This window comes from Oryctolagus cuniculus, chromosome 7 (genome assembly GCF_051225735.1).
Source record: "Oryctolagus cuniculus isolate XC-2025 breed Fujian yellow rabbit chromosome 7, ASM5122573v1, whole genome shotgun sequence".
Lineage (NCBI taxonomy): Eukaryota > Metazoa > Chordata > Mammalia > Lagomorpha > Leporidae > Oryctolagus > Oryctolagus cuniculus.
Genome location: NC_142873.1, coordinates 11,062,193 through 11,085,231, shown reverse-complemented (window position 1 = coordinate 11,085,231; position 23,039 = coordinate 11,062,193). Strand labels below are relative to the sequence as shown.

Here is a 23,039-nt window from a genome sequence, read left to right as displayed (position 1 = left end):
CCCAAGTGGGAGACCTGGAAAAAGCTCCTGGCTTTGGGTAGGCCTAGCCCGGCCATTGCAGTCATTTGGGGAGTAAACCAGGAGAAGGAAGCTCTCCGTGTCTCTCTCTAACTCTGCCTATCAATTAAATTATTTTTTTAAAGCTAAAAAAAAAAAAAAAAAAAAAAAAAAAAGATGACCAAGTGCTTCAGTCTCTGTCAGCCATTTGAGAGACCTGGATGGAGTTCCAGGCTCCTGGCATTGGCCTGGCCCAGCCTCAGCATTGTAGCCATGTAGAGAGCAAATCAAAAGAATATCCATCTCCCTCTCCCTCCCATCTGCTCTTCCTTCCTCTGTCTCTATAACTCTGCCTTTCAAATAAATAAATCTTTAAAAAACAGTAATAATTTCAAATATTTTCTGAGATCTCTAAAAAATAGTTAGAAAGTGATGATTCTAGATTTCTATGTAAAAAGATTGAATTAAAAGGTACTCAAAGTTGCGATTATATTAACAATAGCAGATAATTTTGCTTTCCTCATTAAAACTTCAGTGGCAGAAATAAACTGCTAGACATCCAATATAAGATTCTGAGAAATCCTTCTGTTGATGTGAAAGCTTCACTCATTTTTAAATGTGACCAAAACAATAATCTAAAGACAAAAAAGATGAGACATCATTTCAAAAACAATTTAGCAATCAGTCTGATTAAAAGTGTGTCACTCACCTCTCGTACTTTGCAGTGCACTGGAGACTTCCTCGGAAGGTGGATCCCGTGGAACATGAAGTCCTGGATGCAATCATTTTCAATGGCCTAAAACAAGAAGTACAACGTAAAGAACCTGGTGTGTGCACCCCAAAGTCCACATGACAAGCAGTGCCACAGAGCACAACAAAGGTCTGAGGCTGCACCTGTACTTCTGTTTCATAAGGAAAACATGCCCTGATTACTTTAAAAAATCACAGAGGACTTACTATGAATTTTTTACATATTGTAAGAATGCTACATAGCCACACTTTTTAGGACACATATGTAGCATGTAGAAATGAAATATCATACCTGGAACTGCTTTAAAAACTTAAAAAGGGAGGAAGCGAAGGGGATGAGACTGAGAAATACACGCTGTTGGTGCTAATTTTGTATCAAATAGTCAAATAAATAGGTTAATTACAAACCCCTATTTTTTAAAATACTACTGGGGGATAAAACACTTTAAGGACAAATATTCTGGGGCCAGCGCTGTGGCATAGCAGGTAAAGCCGCCGCCTGCAGTGCTGGCATCCCATATGGGTGCTGGTTCAAGTCCCGGCTGCTCCACTTCTGATCCAGCTCTCTGCTATGGCCTGAGAAAGCAGCAGAAGATGGCCCACGTCCTTGGGCTCCTGCACCCGCATGGGGGACCTGGAGGAAGCTCCTGGCTCCTGGCTTCGAATCAGCTCAGCTCCGGCTTTTGTGGCCATCTGGGGAGTGAACCAGCGGATGGATGACCTCTCTCTCTCTCTGCCTCTGTCTCTCTGCAATTCTGCATTTCAAATAAATAAGTAAATCTTAAAAAAAAAAAAAGGACAACTATTCTTTCCTAAGAACAGGTTTTATGGGGCTGTTGTAATGCACGGCTGGTTGGAAAGCCTACAACTTGTATCGGAGTGCCAGCTCAGGTCTCAACTACTCTGCTCCCAACCAGTTTCCTGGGCATGCACAGTGGAAGGCAACAGATGATGGCTGAAGTGCTTGGGCCCCTGACACCCAGAAGGGAAACCCAGATGGAGTTCTAGGCTGCTGCAGGCATCTGCGGAGTAAACCAGCGGATGGATGATAGCTAGATCTCTCTCTGTCACTCTTTCATGTAGATGAGGATAAGTACTTAATCATTTACTAAAACAAGGAAAAGTTTTATGCAATAATAAAACAATTAATAACGTATTGCCCTGGTTTTGCCTTTATACCCAAAAACTTAATAATTGTGAAACTATTTTAAAAGTTGTCACCAGTACAATCCATCCGTTAATTCTGTGTTTTCCACACACAAATCAGTCTGATGTGGGACAGAGGAGCAGAGTGAACAGAAATAAATGGCAAACACCAAAATCACTGGCTCGGTCCACAGTGGCCCCCCTGCTGCCACCAGGGGATAACTGTGCTCCAAAAGGACAAAAGCCAGTATTATCAAAGCTGCTCTGCCAAGGCCCTTTCTAACTTGGAACAAAAAACACATTTTAGAAAAGATAAAGAATAACTGACAAAAGTACTTTGACTTTTGTCCAAAGGGGTCTTTAAACATTTAATTGGGATTGTGAACTACTCAGCCATGTGTTCATAACATAAACTTAACAGTCATTAAAGGTTAGCCCAGGAGCAAACGCTGTGGTGCAGCGGGTGAAGCTGCTGCCTGCAGTGCCGGCATTTCATATGGGCACCGGTTCAAGTCCCAGCTACTCCACTTACAATCCAGCTCTCTGCTATGGTCTGGAAAGGCAGTAAAAGATGGCCCCAAGCCATTGGACCCCTATACCCACGCCCCTACACGTACGTGGGAGACCCAGAAGCTCTTGGCTTCAGCTCAGCCCAGCTCTGGCCATTGTGGCCATTTGGGGAGTGAACCAGGGAATGGAAGACTTCTCCCTCTCTTTGCCTCTGCCTCTCTGTGGCTCTGCCTTTCAAATAAATAAATATTAAAAAAAAAAAGAAGTTAGACTAGTTCAAAATAATAACCTCAATGTCCAGCAAAAACAGAATGCAAGCTACAAATCCAATTCTCTGCTGCTCCACTTTTTTTTTTTTTTAAAGATGTATTTTATTTATTTGAAAGACAGAGCTACAGAGAGAGGCAGAGACAAAGAGAAAGGTCTTCCATCCACTGGTTCACTCCCCAGGTGGCCACAATGGCTGGAGCTATGCCGATCAGAAGCCAGGAACCAGGAGCCAGAAGCTTCCTCCGGGTCCCCCAAGTGGGTGCAGGGGCCCAAGGACTTGGGTCATCCTATACTGCCTTCCCAGACCATAGCAGAGAGCTGGATTGGAAGAGGACCAGCTAGGACTAGAATCAGCACCCATATTGGATGCCAGCGCCTCAGGCCAGGGCTTTAACCCAGTGCACCACAGCGCCGGCCCCGGCCACTCCACTTTTATTCCAGTTCCCTGCTAATGCACCTGGGAAAACAGTGGAGGACAGCCCAGGTGCTTGCACCCACGTGGGAGACCTGGAGGAAGTCCTGGTCCCTGGCTTTGGCCTGGCCCAGCCCCAGCAGTTGTAGTCATATGGGGAGAGAACCAGAGGATGGAAGACCTTTCTCTTGTTTCTTTCTCTGTAGTTCTGCCTTTCAAATAAGTAAATCTTAAAAAATAAAACAGGAAAAAAAACACATAAAATTACTTAAAATATTATTTAGCCCAATATATCCAAGCCACCATCATTTCAACATGGAACCAATATTTGATGAGGAGCAAACTCTTACTTCACCGCACAAGTCAATGGTTCTCAGAGGCTGTGCTTTAGCACATAAATGAGTCAAGACTATCAATTTCAATCATGTAGATTTTCATTTTTGGCTTTAACCCTTCCTCAACTACTTGTCTAATACAGTAAAGTGTTACCATTTAATAAAATGTAAATACCTCCAGTATTTTCCCTGAAGCCTTTCTCCAAGCTCTGAAATAAATTTCTGCAATGTGTACCATCAAAGATCTATTGAAAAAATAAAAATATTTTAATGCAAGTATAAACAATTATAATTTCAACATGTATTATTCGTTACCTCAGTGAAGAAGAAATTCAGTTAAGACTAAGACTTTACAAATTATCTGTAGAGGTACTATTTATCTAGAGTAGGAAGAGAAAAGGAAAAAATGGGGACATGGGAAAGAAAAGTGACAAACTACTTCCCTCCACAGTCACTGCTTCCCCAGAACTTTATGTTATTTTCTGTGAAAATATGAGAAAAAAGCCCAGAACCAAATTCTCAAGTCAGAAAATGTTAAACAATCATGGACGCTGTGATAGAGCAGGCCGGGACATGCGCATTCCACACAGAGTGCTGCTTTGGGTCCTGGCCGCCCTGCTTGTGATCTGGCAGAAAATGCGTGCTAATGTACCCGGGAAGCAGTGCCTGGGCTCCTGCCACCACTGTGGGAGGAGCAGGTGAAGTTCCAGACTCCTGGCTTCAGCCGCGCCCAGCCCTGGCTGCTGCAGGCACTGGCAGAGTAATTGGTGGATGATATCTATCTCTGTCTTTGTCTCTGTTTCTCAGCCTTTCAAAAAAGTAAGTAAAACTTTAAAAAGGTGCCTACATTGCATAAAATCATGTTTTAACACAAGTAAGATTTTAAGTTATTTTAGACTTTCCAGGATACTAAGTCTTGCTCAAATATAGAAACCACCTTAAAGTATCAGAATCGGTTTTAGAATCACGTTAAGTTTAGAAATCTGTTACTGTGGCCAGCACTGTGGTGTAGCGGATAAAGCCGCTACCTGCAGTGCCGGCACCCTATGTGGGCACCAGTTTGAGTCCCAGCTGCTACACTTCTGATCCAGCTCCCTGCTATGGCCTGGGAAAACAGCAGAGGATTGCCCCAGTCCTTGGGCCTCTCTACCTGCAGACAGAAGATCTCTCTGTCTCTCCCTCTCTCTCTCTCTGTAACTATGCCTTGCCAATAAATAAAAGAAATCTTAAAAAAAAAAAAAAAAAAAAAAAAAAAAAGTACTCCGTACAAGAGCAAATTAAGTACATAGCTCTGAAGCAGGGACAGCACCATCTGCCGTGAAAGCACCACCCTGAAGACGTGGCAGTACAGGGCTAGAAGGTTCCATCCTGGCACCTCTAGAGATTCTTCCACCGCGGAGCTCTTTCAACCACCACATAATTCACTCCACATTCAATTGGAAAGTATGCATTATATTCAAAATAATACCAGAAAGACTGGTGACACAGACTTTATTATTAGCAAAGATAAGATTTAACTGGCAAATCACACAACTATTTAAAGAACCATCTGGGGCCGGCTCTGTGGTGTAGCAGGTTGTGGGGAGCAATCCGGACTGGACTAAGTTACTGGAATTAAGACTTATTCTATGCATCTGCTCTCCCACAATATGGCGCTGGGAGAGAAGTAAACAGCTTCCGCGCAGCTGCCTCCAGTTCAACCAATTAACTGTAGGACTTGCTCCTGATTGGAGGAGAGCAGCGTACTCGGCGTGTGGGCAGCCGAGTTGGGATTGGCGGAGGAGGACTATAAAGGAGGAGAGAGACGGCATGCACCAGAAACATCTATGGGGAACATCTAAGGGAACCCGTGCAGCCCCCAAGAAAGCCGGCTGGCGGTGTGCCGCTCCCCTGCGAAAGTGGGGAATGTGGCCAGGGGGAACTGCCCTTCCACGGAGGTGGAAGGGATAGTAGCCAACCCGGGAAGAACCAGCAGCAAACCCGGGGAGGGCCGAGCAGACGAAAGAACAGCGCAGGGTCCTGTGTCGTTCCTCCACGAAGAGGGGGAGCGACAGCAGGTAAAGCTGCAGCCTGCAATGCCGGCATCCCATATGGCTGCCGGCTCAAGTCCCGGCTGCTCCACTTCTGATCCAGCTCTCTGCTGTGGCCTGAGAAAGCAATGGAAGATGGCCCAAGTCCTTGGGCCCTTGCACCCTCATGGGAGACATGGAAGAAATTCCTGGCTTCTAGCTTCAGATCAGCGCAGCTCTGGCCATTGTGGCCATTTTGGGAGTGAACCAGCAGATAAAAGACCTCTCTCTCTCTCTTTCTGCCTCTCTCTCTCTGTGTAACTCTGACTTTCAAATAAATAAATAAATCTTAAAAAAAAAAAGTCAACTCAAATAAAATCTATCAATACCAGATTAAGGCAGTATAGTATTTTAATTACCTCTAATACTTACTTTTGTAATCCCTGCAATTGGTTTTTAATGGTCTCATGGATCATTTTAATAAATTTTACATTCCAATTGAAGAGAGAACTGAGAAATCTCCTTCCCTATAAATAAATAAAAAAGGACATAATTTTAAAGTTGCAACCAAGTAAGAAGTTCCTAAAAACAATTCTTTTGAGTATTTAATAGTTAATGTTAGCTACTTCTAAAAATGAAGTTTACCTAGTGATAACTTAGAGTTTATACACGCAGGCTGAGCTGCTGGAAGTCACATAGCCTACTCTCTCTGAGTCTGAGCAGCACCGCTGTTCTGGGGAACCTCAGCTTCTAGAGATGGAGCTACATACACTTGACCATTGGTCCATAAGCATTTCATTCTGGTTCTGTTACAGAGAGCCACATAATCCAAAAATCAGAGTGCTTGAAATCTAACATTTAAGGGTCAACATGGAGCCAAGTCTAAGCTTGTTCCAGCATCTGTAAATGACAAAACTTAGACTCATATATGACAGTACTTCAAAAAATTTGCGGAAAATGGAATTAAAAGACTCTTTAGTATACAAAATGTCTGCATTCAGGCCTAGTTTTTTCACAGTACCCATTTTCCATGAACTCTCTGAAGACCCTTCATGTGCAGTTCTCAAAATACACCAAAATTATCTTTCAAACTCTACGTTCCATGCACAGTTGAAGTACTCTCATGGTTAAGAGCTATCTGCCAAGCTACAATTTTCAAGTGCAGTGGTACTTCAAAATGTTCATGGTACTGCTCCTCCCCTGAAGCCTTCCCCTCCTGCCTCTCAGGGAGGGATGACTCCCTGCAGGCCCTCAGAGACACATCTGCTAGGCTAAACAAAGGCTGCACTGCAGCTCCTCTGCTTTCCTCGCACGGACACAAAGTCCAGGCTCAATAAACCAGATGCAAGGGACCCTCATACAATAGAATTACGTGAGCCTCGCTGTAATTTTAATGCTCCAGTAGCCATGCTAATGAAACATTAAATGCATTTTAATAACAGTCTATGTAAAGAAATATATCCAAAATATGGTTATCGTATTAAGTATGTAAATAAAAATAAAGGAGTTATTTTATATCCTTTTTTTCATATTAAGTCTTTGAATCTATGTGTATTTCATACTTAAGGCACATCTCAGTTGGGATGGAGTGTATTTCAAATGGTCAATAGCCACATGTGGGTATACCCCACAATGGGCACTTCCATAGTCCAGAAGCCTCTTTTAATTTACTGGAAGGGTGGAAAAATAAATGGAGAACACTATGTGATGAAGATTTTCAGTAAATGCCAATTAAAGTGGAATTAGGGCAGAGGGCCAGATCACATCCATGGGGAAGTGTTTTCTCAACCTTATTTTTAATCATTCTTAATTTAAAATGTAATATGGTTCCCCCGGGATTCACACAGACACCTGCTACTATGCCATTTAATGATAAAATAAGCAAGTACTTGTAAAGCATTTACTTCACTAGTACTACGCAATAAAAATGACATACAATAAATACAATAGTGCCTCTTTTATTAAAACACTGACCACACCACAAACAACAGCCACATGAACTTAGGACAAACCTCTATTAAAAAGTCACAAACAGGGCCGGCACCGTGGCTCACTAGGCTAATCCTCCACCTTGCGGCACCGGCACACCGGGTTCTAGTCCCGGTTGGGGCGCCGGGTTCTAGTCCCGGTTGGGGCGCCGGATTCTGTCCCGGTTGCCCCTCTTCCAGGCCAGCTCTCTGCTGTGGCCCGGGAGTGCAGTGGAGGATGGCCCAAGTGCTTGGGCCCTGCACCCCATGGGAGACCAGGAGAAGCACCTGGCTCCTGCCTTCGGATCAGCATGGTGCGCCGGCCATGGCGGCCACTGGAGGGTGAACCAACGGCAAAAGGAGGACCTTTCTCTCTGTCTCTCTCTCTCTCTCACTTTCCACTCTGCCTGTCAAAAAAAAAAGCAAAAAGTCACAAACAGACCAAATAAGCCTATTTACCTCTTCTTTCTTGATATAATTAATATTTATGAAGCACTCCAGTAGCAAATCTTTAATTTCACTACTTTCCTCCAAATCATAATCAAAGCAATATAAAGCTTGATGAATATGCCAGAGTCGACATATGTCTGCACCCTAGGAATGAAACAGAAAAGAAAAACGTTACATTTGATTTTTCTCACAATTAGTAAAGTTGTATTTTAAATTAAGTATATTTTATACCATAAATAATGATAATTCTAGATGGTTCATATCAAAGAGTAAGAAATAACGACAAATGAAAACAAATTTTGAAATCCACGAATACCACTTATAGCTCTAAAGAGTATTTTTTTTAAAGATAGATTTATTTATTTATTTATTTGAGAAGCAGAGTTACAGAGAGAGGTCTTCCATCTGTTGGTTTACTCCCCACGTGGCCATAATGACTGAGCTGGGCCGATCCAAAGCCAGGAGCCAGGAGCCAGGAGCTTCTTCTGTGTCTCCCACCTTGGTGCAGGGGCCCAAAGACTTGGGCCATCCTCCACTGCTTTCCCAGGCCATATGTGGAGAGCTGGATCAGAAGAGGAGCTCTGGGACACGAAGTGGTGCCCATGTGGGATGCTGGTGCCACAGGTGGAGGCTTAACCTACAACACCACAGCATCAGCCTCTACAGAGTATTTTTTAAAACACACAAAAGCAACCAGATACCCAGCACCGTTAAACAGAAGTTACTGAGTGATGAAGATGTTCAGCGTCTGCACCATCCAGTGAAGCAGCCCTTAGCCACATCTGGCTGCTGAGCTATTAAAATGTGACCAGTGCAACTGAGGAGCTGAATTTTTCACTGTTTTAAAACTCTAAATTAAATTTATGTTATCAAAGTGATCTACAGATTCAGCACAACTCCTACCAAAATATCAATGACATTCTTCACAGAAACAGAAAAAAAATACTACTAAAATTCATACAGAGCCACAAAAAACCCTGAACAGACAAAGCAATTCTGAGCATAAAGAACAAAGCTAGTGCCATTACAATACCCGACTTCAAAACATACTACAAAGTTACAGTAACCAAACAGCATGAACATTCAAAATAGGCACACAGACCAATGGAACAGAATTGAGAATCTGGAAATAAATCCACACAACCACAGACAACAGATCTTTGACAGAAGCCTCGAGAACATACATGGGATATTTGAAAATCTCTTCAATAAACAGTGCTGAGAAACCCGGATATCCAGATAAAGAATAAAAGTAGCCTCTGTGTTTTTTAGTTTTTTAAAGTATTTTAACTTTTTAATAACAACACTTTATTTTTGTTCAATATTTATTTTGTTAAAAGGCCCAGCAAGAACAACAGAGAGAGAGATCTATAAATCTTTCATCAGCTGATTTACTCCCCAAATGACTGTAACAGCAGGGGCTGGATGAGGCCAAAGTAGGGAGCCTAGAACTTCATTCAGGTGGCAGCACCTCCCAAGGACTTGGGCCATCATCTCCTGCCTTCCCAGGTACATTAGCAGGAAGCTGGACAGCAGCACAGAACAGCCGGGCTGCAAACGGGCACTCCAATATGGAATGCCAGCATTGCAAGTATCAGCTTACCCTGCTGCACCACAATGCCGGTCCCTAGCCCCTATTTTTCACCGTGTACAAAAATTAACTCAAAATGGATCAAAGACTTAAATTTAACACCCAAAGCTGTAAAACTACTAGAACAGGAGAAATGCTTTAGAACATTGGTCTGGGCAAGCATTTTTTGAATATAAACCCAAAAGCTTAGGAGGTAAAAGCAAAAGTTGACAAATGGAATTACATCAAACTAAAAAGTTTCTGCACAACCAAGGAAACAGTGGGGACAATTTGCAGAATGGGAGAAAATATTTGCAGACTATTCATCTGACAAGAAAAAAAAATTCACTTTTGAAAATGGGCAAACTACCTGAACAGATATTTCTGAAAAGACATACAAAGGAAAATATGAAAAAATTCTCAACACCACTATCACCAGGGAAATGCAAAGCTAAACCACCTTGAGGTATCATCCTACCCCAGGAAGAATGGCTATTATCAAAAAGGACAAAAAAAAAAAAAACAAATGCCAGTGGCAGGACACAGAGAAAAGGGGAATTCTATTGAAAGGGATCCGCTGCTGGTGGAAATGTAAATTAGTCTAGTCACTATGGAAAATACAGAAACTCCTAAAAACCCTAGAACAAAACTGCCATTTAATCCAGCAATACACACATGTACACACACAAACACAAAGGAAATGAAATCAGCAGTCAGAGACACCTGGCGCTGCATGTTTACTGCGACAGTACTCACAATAGCCAAGATATGGACTCAATCTACATGGCCACTGCTGGATGACACGATGGAGTATTATTCAGCCATAAAAATAATAATACTCCACCACTTGCAGTAACATGGAACTGCAGAGAGATAAGTCAGGCACACAAAGACAAATACCGTATGTTCTTATGTACAAAGAGTCTTCACACAGTTCATCAAAATGTATACCACAATAAAACTATGCATAAGTTACATAATTATTTGTATACCAAAACAAATTTTTAACATGTAAAATTTTTAATTTAGGGGGCCAGTGCTGTGGTGCAGTGGGTTAACACCCTGGCCTGGAACGCCAGCATCCCATACGGGTGCCAGTTCGAATCCCGGCTGCTCCACTTCCGATTCAGCTCTCTGCTATGGCCTGGGAAAGCAGTACAAGATGGCCCAAGTCCTTGGGCCCCTGCATCCATGTGGGGGACCAGAGGAAGCTCCTGGCTGCTGGTTTCAGATCAGTGCAGCTCTGGCCATTGTGGCCAGTTGGGGAGTGAACCATCAGATGGAAGACCAACCTCTCTCTCTCTCTGCCTCTCCTCTCTCTGTGCAACTCTTTCAAATAAATAAATAAGTCTTTAAGATTAAAAATAAATAAATAAAATAAAATTTTTGATTTTAAGAGGCAGAGAGCGCCCACCCACTAGTTCACTCTCCCAGTGCCTACAATGGCTGGACTGGGCCAGGTCAAAGCCAGGAGACAGAAATGCAATCCAAGTCTCCCACATGGATGGAAGGAATGCAATTAGCTGAGTCATCACTGCTGTCCCCCGGGTTTATATTAGCAGGAAACTGGAGTCAAGAGCTGGAGCCAAGCACCAAACCCAGTACTCCAACATGGAACACAGGTATTCCAAGCAGTTTCTTAACTGCTGGGCTAAACGTCTGCCCAAAACTTATCGTTCATCCCATTTTTCAAAAACTTCAAGTACTGTCATTTATGTGGAATCGACAAAGCTGATCTCGGTGAAGTAGTCAGTGGTTACTGGAGCCTGGGAAGGGTTACTGAGGAGGATGGAGAGAAAACGGTGAACAGGAAGCAGTTGGGCAGGAGGAGTGCCTTCTGATGTTCTGTGGCACAGTAAGGGAACCACGCTGACAACAACTAATTGCCTATTTCAAACTGACAGTGGAGAGGATTCTGAATGTTCTCAGCACAAAGAAATGGTTAATGTATCAAGTGATGGGTACAATTACTTCTCTGTTCTGATCATTACACATTGTACACAGTATTGAAATGCCACACTGTACTGCATAAATGAGTACAACTACTATAATTAATTTAAAGTCATTAAAAATAGAGCCTTAAGGAAAAAAAAAATAGAGCCTTGATTTAAAAGCTAAATAGGGGCCAGTGCTCTGGCATAGTGGGTAAAGCCACTGCCTGCAATGTCGGCATCCCATATGGGTGCTGGTCCTAGTCCCAGCTGTTCTACTTCCGATCCAGCTCTCTGTTGTGGCCTGGGAAAGCAGTAGAAGATGGCCCAAGACTTTAGGCCCCTGCACCCACGTGGAGACCCAGAAGCTCCTGGCTCCTGGCTTCGATTGGCACAGCTCCAGCTGTTGCGGCCATCTGGCGAGTGAACCAGCAGATGGAAGACCTCTCTCTCTCTCTCTCTGCCTCTCCTTCTCCCTGTGTAACTCTGGCTTTCAAATAAATAAATAAATCTTAAAAAAAAAGGGGAGGGGGGGGTATTGGTAGGTGGTAGAGGAGGTATCTAAAAGAAATATTCTTAATACTCCCAAAATGGGCTGGCGCCGCAGCTCAATAGGCTAATCCTCCGCCTTGCGGCACCAGCACACCGGGTTCTAGTCCCGGTCGGGGCACCGGATTCTGTCCCGGTCGCTCCTCTTCCAGGCCAGCTCTCTGCTGTGGCCCAGGAGTACAGTGGAGGATGGCCCAAGTACTTGGGCCCTGCACCCCATGGAAGACCAGGAGAAGCAACTGGCTCCTGCCTTTGGATAGGCAGGGTGCACCGGCCGCAGCGCACCAGCCGTGGCGGCCATTGGAGGGTGAACCAACGGCAAAGGAAGACCTTTCTCTCTCTCTCTCTCTCACTGTCCACTCTGCCTGTCAAAAAATAAAAAATAAATAAATAAATAAATAAATAAATAAAATACTCCCAAAATAACAATGACCACCTTGGATGGAAAAACTGAGGATGAATTTTACTTGTCCAATCCAACTTTGTAAAATGAACACACACGCTTTTTGTCTTAACAGCGGGTGTGGAGTACTATTTTTCTAAATTTCTGAGCTGTATACCAATGATCAAAGTACGAGAAATAGACCAAGTTACATTCGCCCATCAAACATCTTCCTCATCTAAGCAGCAACTTCCTTAGAACTGCCCTGCAATGTGAAATGATCCCAGTAAAAATCCCTAATCCTACATGCATTACCACCCCCGGCTTTCCCTGTCCACTCCTGCCCACCCCTGATGTGGGGTGTTAGGGACACAGGCTCCATCAGCGTGTACCCCTCAGACAAGCACACGCACAGGCCGCCGTTACTGCAGCCTACCTCAGTAGCTCAGCCCTTCTTCACTGACCCAGCAGACAGAAGAGGCCATGGAGACAAACTCAGAATCTGAGATTTGGCCCTGTGTGCTCCCCTGTCTTCTCTTGCCTAGAACTCAGAGAAGATGGAGACGGAAATGGAGCAGTCACTTTGTGACTCAGAAGTGTCAACCGGGAGGTCAGAGGCCACACCCTGAGGAAAATGGAAGAGGAAGCCTGGCATCAGAACTGTAATACAGAGGGCCGGCACTGTGGCACCAGTGGCTAATTTGCCACCTGTGAGTCAGCATCCCCTATTAATGCCAGATCAAGTTCCGGCTGCTCCACTACCAATCCAGCTCCCTGATAATGTGCCTGGGAAGGCAGCAGAAGATAGCTCAAATGCTTGGGCCCCTGCAGCCATGTGGGAGACGTGGATGGAGTCCCAGGCTTCTGGTTTCAGCCCGACTCAGTCCTGGCCATTGCAGCCATTTGAGGGTTACACTAGTGAATGGAAGATCTCTCTCCTGTCTCTCCCTCTCTCTCTCTGAAACTCTGCCTTTCAAACAAATTTTTCCAAAAAAAGTATAATATGGAGCCTTTGCATTCATTCTTGACTTGCGAACATCTTAGCGTTTTAAAACACCTTTTTTTTTTTTTTTTTTACAGGCAGAGTGGACAGTGAGAGAGAGACAGAGAAAAAGGTCTTCCTTTTGCCGTTGGTTCACCCTCCAATGGCCGCCACGGATGGCACACTGCGGCCAGCGCACCTCGCTGATCCGAAGGCAGGAGCCAGGTGCTTCTCCTGGTCTCCCATGGGGTGCAGGGCCCAAGCACTTGGGCCATCCTCCACTGCACTCCCAGGCCACAGCAGAGAGCTGGCCTGGAAGAGGGGCAACCGGGACAGAATCCGGCGCCCCGACCGGGACTAGAACCCGGTGTGCCGGTGCCACAGGCGGAGGATTAGCCTATTGAGCCACAGCGCTGGCCTTAAAACACCTTCTTAAGGCTGGTGTTGCGGTGTAGTAGGTAAAGCTGCCACCTAGGAAGCCAGCATTAGTATGAGTGCCAATTCAAGTGCTGGTTGCTTCACTTCTAATCCAGTTCTCTACCAATGGCCTGGAAAAAGCAGTAGAGCATGGCCCAAGTGTTTGGGTCCCTACCACCCACAGGGGAGACCCAGATGAAGCTCCTGCCTGGCCCAGCCCCAGCTGTTGTAGCCATCTAGGGAATGAAACAGTAAATGGAAGACCTCTCTTTCTCTCCTTCTCTCTGTAACTCTGACTTTCAAATAAACAAATAAATCTTGAAAAAAAATCCTCCAACTCAAAACTACCATAGTCAGGCCACGCATAGTCAAAACAACCCATTTCTATTAAAGTGTATACTTAAGAAAGTAAACGCACTCTTTTGGTCTCAAGGCTCTTCCTTAGTAGCATGATAAAAGCAGTCTTCCCCATATCCTCCTTGGCAGGTAGGCCTCTCTCCCACCATCTGACACACAAATCTTGAATGGAGTTCTGTAGTTTTCGTTCAGATTCAGGTAATGCGTATAAAATACCTAAAACAAAGCACAGTAATTTTTCAGTTTATAAAGCAAATTCTTATTAGTTCAGATTCAATAGTTGAGAGCATTTTGACTTTGTATATCGAAAAGCTTTCCCAAGTGAATATTAACTAATGTTTACCTTGCCAAAATTTCTGCTAATTATTATAGAACTTGAATAATATTAATTAAAATTTTTACTCCTGTTATAAAAACAGACCAGAGGCAGGGACCAGCATTGTGGCGTAGTGCGTTAAGCAGCCGTTCCCAATTCTGGCATTCCCCATGGGTGCTAGTTTGCATGCCAATTGCTCTACTTTTTATCCAGCTCCCTGCTGATGCACCTGGGAAAGCAGCAGAGGATGGCCTAAGTACTTGGGCATCTGCACCCACATGGGAGACCTGCACAAAGCTCCTGGCTCCTGCCTTCAGTCTGACCCAGCTCCAGCCACTGTGGCCATTTGAGGAGTGAATCAGTGGAATAAAAATCTCTCTCTCTCTGTCTCTTCCTTTCTTTCTCTCTATAACTCTTTCAAATAAGTCAGTCATTTAAAAAAAAAAAAAAAAAAGACAAACTAGAACAAAGAATTTTAGAACTGTAAGCCTCAGAGAGATATTGCCCAAATCCCAAATTTGAGAGGCAGATCTTGAAGCTAACTAAATGTAAATGAATGAGCCAGGTCAGGTCTACTTACTACTATCTCATTGGGCAGCCCTCAAATTTTGGCCTAGAGATGAAAAATAGTAAAAGTTGCCATTATAATGAATATAAAAATTATAGTGCTGTTATTAACAGAAAAGCCCTATAATCAAATTATAATACTAATAATATATGCATAGTTATAATCTGTGACTTTCTGAAAGCCATTATACTAACATAAAAGGTAGTGCTCATCATTTTATCAGCTTTTGGAGACTGAAAACAAACTGATAGTAAAATTCACAAAGTATTTGAGAGTCACTGTTATGTTGATTAGGGGAGATTTTTAGTAGGATGCTGCATTTAGATTCAAGAATTCAGAATAAAACAACACAGTAAACAGAAACACAACCAGCAATGCTCAGAACAGCAAAGCCTGATGAAAGGTGTGTCCCATGAACTAATTATGCTCACACATCACGAGGGAGCTTGGGAGATTGCCCTTAAAATGCATTACTTTAAATTACTTTAATCCTTTATACCTACAGTTTTATATAACTATTTCATAATCAGATCTTGTCATTAATTCACACTATAAGAACTTTAATAACCATAGTCTGACAGCTCAGTTAAAACTTGACCAGAAGTACCACCAGTTAAACCTCAGTAACAACTAAGGCATCAACAACTACTCAGATATATTTACAACACAACCACAGGAAAAACTCCAAAGTCACAAATTCTTGGTTAACCTGACACTATCTAGCAACAGTCACGCGCTGTGAAATTTATAATCAGATATTTTTTCTTCAAATAAGTTCTTGGTCATTGGTCCTTTAAGTCCAATAAGACTTTCCTGAAAGTTTATCAACAGTAGCAGTTATTACACATCTTCACCATCTAGAACAGGAAAAGGGAGCCCAAAGTAGAGTGACTATTCAGGACAGTCACTGCAGTGTGCTCCTTGGAGGGCAGAGTACCGTTCGACTGCAAAGCTACGCCTTCTCACCACGTCTGCTTCTGAAGTCAACAATGTTCATGGAAACAAGGAGGTCACTTTCACAGTAATTTCAATGCCCCACTTCTAAATATGCCACTTATAACAAGGTCAGCTTACCATTTAATATAACAGCACATTCCAGCAAGGCTTCAAAATTCTCACTCTCGTTTATTACAGATACAGAGATGAGAATCACAGATGTAACTGCATGCATTATTTCTATACTTTTTCTCTATAAATGAAAAATTAAAACACAAGTGAATTAAAATCATCAAATTAAACCTCAATTTTTAAAAGAAATTTAAAAGTTACTAAATTTCTAAAATTAAGTCAAGTTAGTTTAGTCGAAAAACTGAGTTAAAGTAGAATTCAAGGGGCAGGCATCTGACCTAGCAGTTAAGACACTGGCTGGGATGCCCACATCCCATTTCAGTGCCTGGTTCTGAACCTCAGCTCTGCTCCCAAATCCAGATTCCTTCCTGATATGCACCCTGTTAAGCAGCAGATGATGGTTCAAGTCTTGGATCCCTGTCACCGCATGAGACCTGGACTGCACTCCCAGCTCCAGCCTGAACCTGACCCAGCCCAAGCCCCAGCCATGGCAAGTATTTGCAGAATGAACCAGCAAATAGGAGCTCTCCCCACCTCTCAAATTAAAAAAAAATTTTTTTATTTTTTAAAATTTGAAAGGCAGTTACAGAGAGGAAGAGACTAAGAGAGAGAGAGAGATCTTCCATCCCCAGGTTTATTTCCCAAATGGCCACAATGGGCAGGGTTGTGCCAGGCTGAAGCCAGGAGCCTGGAGATTCTTCCAGGTTTCCCACGTGAGGGCAGGGTACCAGACATCTGGGCCATCTTCCACTGCTCTCTCAGGCACATGAGCAGGAAGTTGACTGGAAATGAGCAGCTGGGTCATGAACTAGAGGCCATATGGGATGTTGTAGTCAAAGGAGGCGACTCAACTTCCTATGCCACAACGCTGCCCCTAATTTAAAATTTTTTTTACTCTGAATACAAGTCAATTGTCCTGAAAGAACAGTAACACTGAACTGTCATTAGAAACATTAACAACACTAGGACTAAAAAATGGTAAAAATGCACAATCAATCAACTTAACTTCCTAGATTCTGACTTCCAACATCAAAAAATTTGCTTAGCTTAAAATTTAATTATATACAATACATAATTATTTTTTAACAGAGAAAAGGAGAGCATTTGTTATTTTTGAAGAACTCATACCATTTTTGAACTATGCTCTGTTTCCATATCATCTTCACCCTGGACTTGCACTGTCTGCCAACCATCCACTGGGCTTTCTAACAACATGTCTGTTAATAAATTCTTCAGCCTTTCCCATAATTCTTCTTTCTGTTTCCTTGATAACTCCTCCAATAATTCATTGAGGCTGAAAGGATCAGAGGCATCTTTCTGTAAAAGAAATAGCAAATGTCATATTTCAAGCATAAAAATTCACTGTATCCTTCTCAAATGGCATCAACAGAAAAGTGTTAACAGAAGTTCAAGAGCCTAGTGTAGGGGCTGGCACTGTGGAGCAGTGGCTTAAAGCCCTAGCCTGGAGCGCCAGCATCCCATATGGGCACCAGTTCAAGTCCTGGTTGTTCCACTTGCGGTCCAGCTCCCTGATAATGTGCCTGGGAAAGCAGTATAAGGTGGCCCAAGTCCTGGGGCCCCTGCACCCACGTAGGAGACTCAAACGAAGCTCCTGGCTCCTAGCTTCAGCCATTGTGGCTATCTGGGGAGTGAATCAGTGGATGGAGAACCTCTTTTTCTCTCTCTCTGCCTCTGCCTCTCTGTAACTCTGCCTTTCAAATAAATAAATAAATATTTAAAAAAAAAAAAGTTTGGTGTATTTTCAAAATTTATTGCTAAAAGGGAAAACGTACAGATTATGAAATAGAAAGTAGCAAATTTTTCCTCCATCTATTCCTTCCTAGTATTCTAATCTGGGAGTTTACAATTTCATCCATTTAGCAAAATCTTGCCTAAAATTGAACCATATGTATACCATCTTGAGACCCATAAATAGGTTACAAAAAAAAAAAAAAGAGTTCAATAATAACAGCAATAACAGAAAAAAAGGCAGCCATGTCGGCTGATTCCACTTAAACCCCATGTGGACCCTCAACATCGCCTTCCAGTCACCCCGACATCATTCTCTCCCCTCAGCCAAACGAGACCCTTTGTGATCTTCACAACTGTCCTCATTTCCTCTATGAGCAGATGGCTCCACCCATTCTCTGACAGAGCAAATTATAGACCATTACCGAAGCTGTAGGGTCTAGGTAAAGAAACTGCCTGATGAGGTGAGTGCATACTTTAGAGGTTAGGAGCTAGAATGCTCATCCCAGGGCTGGCATTGTGGCACAGTGGGTAAGTGACCACCAGCAATGCTGGCATTCCACATGGACGCCAGCTTGTGTCCTGGCGGCTCTACTTCCAATCCAGATCCCTGCTAACGTGCATAGGAAAGCAGGAGAAGATAGCCCAAGTGCTTGGGCCCCTGCCACACACATGGGAGACCTGGAAGAAGCTCCTGGCTGCAGATCAGCCCAGCTCTGGCCGTTGTGGCCATTTGGGGAGTGAATCAGTGGACGGAAGAAAGGATGTCCATCCCACATCACCACATCGCAGTGAATGAGTCTATCGCTAGCTCCAGCTCCTGATTCCAGCTTCCTGTTAATGCAGACCCTGGGAGAAAGCAGATGCCGGTTCAAGTGCTGCAATTCCTGCCACTTACAGCAGAGATCCAAATGGAGTCCCTGTCTCCCTGCTGAGCCTGGCCCAGGCCAACTGCTGTGCACATTTGGGAACCAACTAGCAGAGAGAAAAGTCTTTCCTCCCTCCTCCTCCTCCTCTCACTCCACTGTTCAAATAATTAACTCTTAAAAAAAAAAAAAGTAAAACAGGGAGGGGTAGGAGTGGGACTGCCTGTAGGCAATTCTGAATCAATCTGAGCACCAAAATCGTGGCAGTAATGGATTCTACCCTATTGAATAAAGTAAGAATCAATGGAATCATACTAACAGCTAATTAACCAGCAGAATGCTACAAAATGCCAGATCCCTCCCTGCTCAAAGCCTCCATCTTCCCCACTCAGGATGACGTCTGAACTCCTTCTAATGGTGTAGAAGGCCCAAGTAACCCAGCCCCTAGCCTCACCTCCTGCCCTCTCTCACCTGACATTTCCATACTCTGGCTCTGCAAAATTTTAGGTTCAAATACAACCCGCCTTCTCTAGTCTTCAGATGTTCCATCAGCTAAATGAGTCCTTCCTCAACGTCATGATTGATGGGCTGACTTCTGCTTATCTTTTACATCTTAGCTTAGCCCATTAGCACGTCTATTTGAGCCTACTGAATTTTGTTCTCTTTTTACACATAAACATTGGTCTCTAAAGAGTAACTGAAGGCACCTGTGCTGTGACACAGTGGGTTAAATCTCTGCCTGTAATGCTGGCATCCCAAAAAGGTGCCAGTTCAAATCTCAGCTTCTCTACTACCTATCCAGCTCCCTGCTAATGGCTTGGGAAAGCAGTGGAAGATGGCCCAAGTGCCTGGGCTCCTGCACCCATGTGGGAGACCTGGATGAAGCTCCTGGTTTTGGCTTGGCCCAGCCCCAGCCAAAACGGTCATTTGGGGAGTCAACCAGCAGAGGGAAGATCTCTCTGTCTCTCCCCTTCTCTCTAACTCAGCCTTTCAAATAAATAAATAAACCTTTTTAAAAAATTTCACTAAAAAACTGTATTTCACTTGGAAGACATGATGTTTCTACATCATTATTTTATACAGTAACAGCCAAAATCAGAATAAGTTTAAAACATAAAACTTACATCAAGCTGAACAAATTGCAAAAACTCTCCAACCAGCTCCTTAGACACGGCTTGCACAAATGTCTCACGTTTTTCCATGACAGATGAGACTGTTCAAATGGCATTTATTTTGAAACCCTGGTGGAAAACACAATCACTCTGGAACTTAAATTTGCAAATGTGCCTTTTCCTATAAGCTTTGTAATTAAAACATTCAAGAACTACAAGAAAATTCCTGCACCATCTAGACAGTTTCTAACAACATTCTGACATAAAAACAAGTTATAGTATCTAAAGCACAACTTACTTTGGTTACTGAAAGTATTACCAACATAACGTTAATGACATGTTTTCATCAAGAAATCCGCGTGGCCCCAGGAAGCTCACCTTCTCGCCCTCTTTAGTGCCTTATTAAGCCGCTGGTTCAGGCAGATCTGAGTCAATTCAACCAAAGAACGGGCTGATTCCAAATTCTGAAGACTTCCTTTCTAAGGCATCATTCACCTCCATCAACAAAACCCCGGGCTTAGAGTCACTTGTTATTCCAAGGGAGAAGGAAAACAGCGCGGGGGTCGCTGGGGAGCTCGTTAGTGCCCCGCCCTGGCAGGTCCTCGCATCCCGCAGGATAATGAGCGCCCAGGGGAAACTAAGTGAGCACGCTCCTCCCAGCCTGTTTCCCCAGCGAACCCCGGTTTACACGTGCGCCACCTGATGCTAACAGGTACCCCGCTAGAAAGACAAGCACCTAACGATGAAGCCACAGCCAATGAGGGTGCACCTGTGCAGCACAGGCCGTCCGCTTAAAAAAATAAATAAAAATCGCCCGCGCTGGGATAATGACCGCTACGGATGGCACTAGGCGTCGTCACAATCCGGAACCCTAGACCTTCGTGTCCAGGCAGAAACTCGCGACCCCCTGCGTCACCACCCCCGGGGAGCGCTGACCAGCACGGCCACGCACACACCGGGGCGCGGCAAGGCTGCCCGCTCTGCTTCCGCCCAACCCCGGCCGCTGCCGTCCGCTCCAGGCCCAGGCGCGATGCAGGGCGCCGGGCTGACCGCCCCGCTTCCCACTCCCGCGGTAACGGCCGCAGCGTCTGACCACGAACTGTTCAACTTACACTCAGTCCACGCCTCAGCACGGCGTCCCTTTAGGTTTCCTGCACCATCTGGGCAAAAGACCTGGCCCGTGCGGCCCGAGTGCAACTCCCAAGGGGAGCGCTCATCGCATCGCCCGGCTGTCCGTCTCCGGGGGGCAAGCCTGGAACTGCGTCAAGACGAGCGTCAGAAAGCTGTCGAGTTCCCCAGACCCGCTCCTCACGGAGGCACCGAACCCAGCCCCGGGCACTGCTACCGCGCAGGACTTGGCGCAGGAGGGCGTCCAGGGCTTGGGGGGCTCCGCTCCGGGACCAGGGCCGGGAGGTCCTCTCTCAGGCCAGGACCTCCGGGGGTCAGCCGAGTCCAGGGCTCGGGGTCCCCCCGCCCCACCCCGAGGCGGACAGCACAGTCCGGCTGCGCTGGCCGGGGCGCTGGCCGCAGCCTCCGTTCCCGTCAGAGCCGCTGGCGGCCCACGGGCTAAGTCAAACCCCGACTCCACCAGGCGGAGCCCGCCCGCCCGAACCCAGCTGTTCCCGCGGCCCCTACTTCGAACCCGATCCCGCTCCGCAACCTCGGCGCTCACCAAGTCCCCGGGACCCGCCGTTTCCCGCGCTCGGAACAGATTCAAACGCACCCGCCGGCGCCCGCGACGGCTCCCGCCCTCCCGTGCGTCATCAAGCGCCGCTCTCGCGATAGCTGGAACGCCCGCCCATCCGCTCCCAGAGCAGCACGACTCCGCGAGCCACGCTCCCACGCCCCACCCCCGGGGCGGAGCCTCGGGCCGTCCCGCCCAGTCTTCCAGGCGCGCACGCGCGGCGCGCCTGCGCTGACGTCACCGCGCGGGTGGAGCCCGGCCGCCCCGCGTCCGAGGGGCGCGGTGCGAGCGCCCAGAAGACGCTGTGGCCAAGCGGTGGAGCAGCCGGAAGACGGCGAATCGCGCGTCAGGGCCGCGGCCGTGGGCGCCGCCCTACGCGGTGGGTCCTGACCCCGTGGGTCCGCTATCTGGCGCGGGAGGGGGCCCTGGCGGTGGCCAGTTAATGCCCAAAACCCTGCTGACCGCTCACCAACTTTAAATCTTTTGTCAGCTAATTATTTATTTATTATTTTTATTATTATTTTATTATTTATTTATTATTTTTGCATTTCCAGACTTTTTTTTTTTAATGCAGCCACTTGGACTCCTTCGCTTTCTCAGTTTTTAGGAATTTATTTAAAAAAACTCATGTAGATACGTTTGTGGTGCTTGTTCCCCTCGTTCGGAGACATTTTGCGGTGGTTTATAATGAAAGCTTTATCAGTGGGCTGAATTCTCTTTCAGACGGTGACCAGCTGTCCATTTCAATCACTAGGTGCACGAAAAACGTCCTCGAAATAACCCCATTAGGGCCTGCGTGGGGCGCGGGAGTCCCTGGTCCCGAATGCCAGTGCCTGTTTGGTCCCGGTGCCGGTCCCAGCTGCTCCGCTGCCTGACCCAGCGCCCTGCGCCCAGGCTGGGGAGGCGGCAGATGCTGGCTCAGGTGCCCGGGTGATGCCACCCTCCGGGAGACGATGGAGGGGGTGCCGGCTCAGGCGCCCGGGTGCCTGCCACCCACAGGGAGACGATGGAGGGGGTGCCGGCCCAGGTGCCCCAGTGCCTGCCACCCACAGGGAGAAGATGGAGCGGTGCCGGCTCAGGTGCCTGGGTGCCTGCCACCCACAGGGAGACGATGGAGCGGTGCCGGCTCAGGTGCCCGGGTGATGCCACCCACAGGGAGACGATGGAGGGGTGCCGGCTCAGGTGCCCGGGTGCCTTCCGCCCACAGGGAGAGGATGGAGCGGTGCCAGCTCAGGTGCCCGGGTGATGCCACCCTCCGGGAGAGGATGGAGGGGTGCTGGCTCAGGTGCCCGGGTGATGCCACCCTCCGGGAGACGATGGAGGGGGTGCCAGCTCAGGTGCCTGGGTCCATGAATGGGATGTCCAGGCTTGGCCTGGGCCTGGCCCAGACCTGGCCGTTCCAGCCATTTGGGGAGTGAACTGGCAGATGGAAGACCTCTTTCTCTCCCCGCCCCTTTGTAATTCTGTGTTTCAGAATCTTTAAGAATAACGATAAGCCAGATGCTTAGTGCAAGCCGTCCTATCAAGCCAGTTAGCCTAATCAGAATTTATCAACTGATAATAACGTCTGGACGAATCTAAACTACTAAAAAAGATGAATAATATATTTCTGTGGTTTGAAGGTGGCCCCTTCCAAAATTCA

General features: G+C 45.8%; 1 protein-coding gene across 5 annotated transcripts in view; it reads right to left on the bottom strand.

The window, feature by feature from the left end:
- NCAPG2 (non-SMC condensin II complex subunit G2) overlaps nt 1–21,578 on the bottom strand; it is a 69,592-nt gene extending 48,014 nt beyond the window's left edge. Inside the window, exons 1-11 of one of the 5 annotated variants that reach the window (XM_051857035.3) lie at nt 21,386–21,516; nt 20,826–20,971; nt 20,092–20,208; nt 19,726–19,842; nt 17,115–17,303; nt 15,993–16,107; nt 14,096–14,250; nt 7,856–7,990; nt 5,862–5,956; nt 3,596–3,665; nt 707–793 (exon numbers count right to left, since the gene is read on the bottom strand). In XM_051857035.3, coding sequence (XP_051712995.3) covers nt 707–793; nt 3,596–3,665; nt 5,862–5,956; nt 7,856–7,990; nt 14,096–14,250; nt 15,993–16,107; nt 17,115–17,303; nt 19,726–19,803 — 924 coding nt within the window. In that variant the 5' untranslated portion in view covers nt 19,804–19,842; nt 20,092–20,208; nt 20,826–20,971; nt 21,386–21,516. Of the gene's footprint in view, nt 1–706; nt 794–3,595; nt 3,666–5,861; nt 5,957–7,855; nt 7,991–14,095; nt 14,251–15,992; nt 16,108–17,114; nt 17,304–19,725; nt 19,843–20,091; nt 20,209–20,825; nt 20,972–21,348 lie in introns of all 5 variants that reach the window. The other 4 variants (XM_089336859.1, XM_089336858.1, XM_051857033.3 and 1 more) reach the window with 4 other exon arrangements.
- Between the last annotated feature and the right edge of the window lie 1,461 nt (nt 21,579–23,039).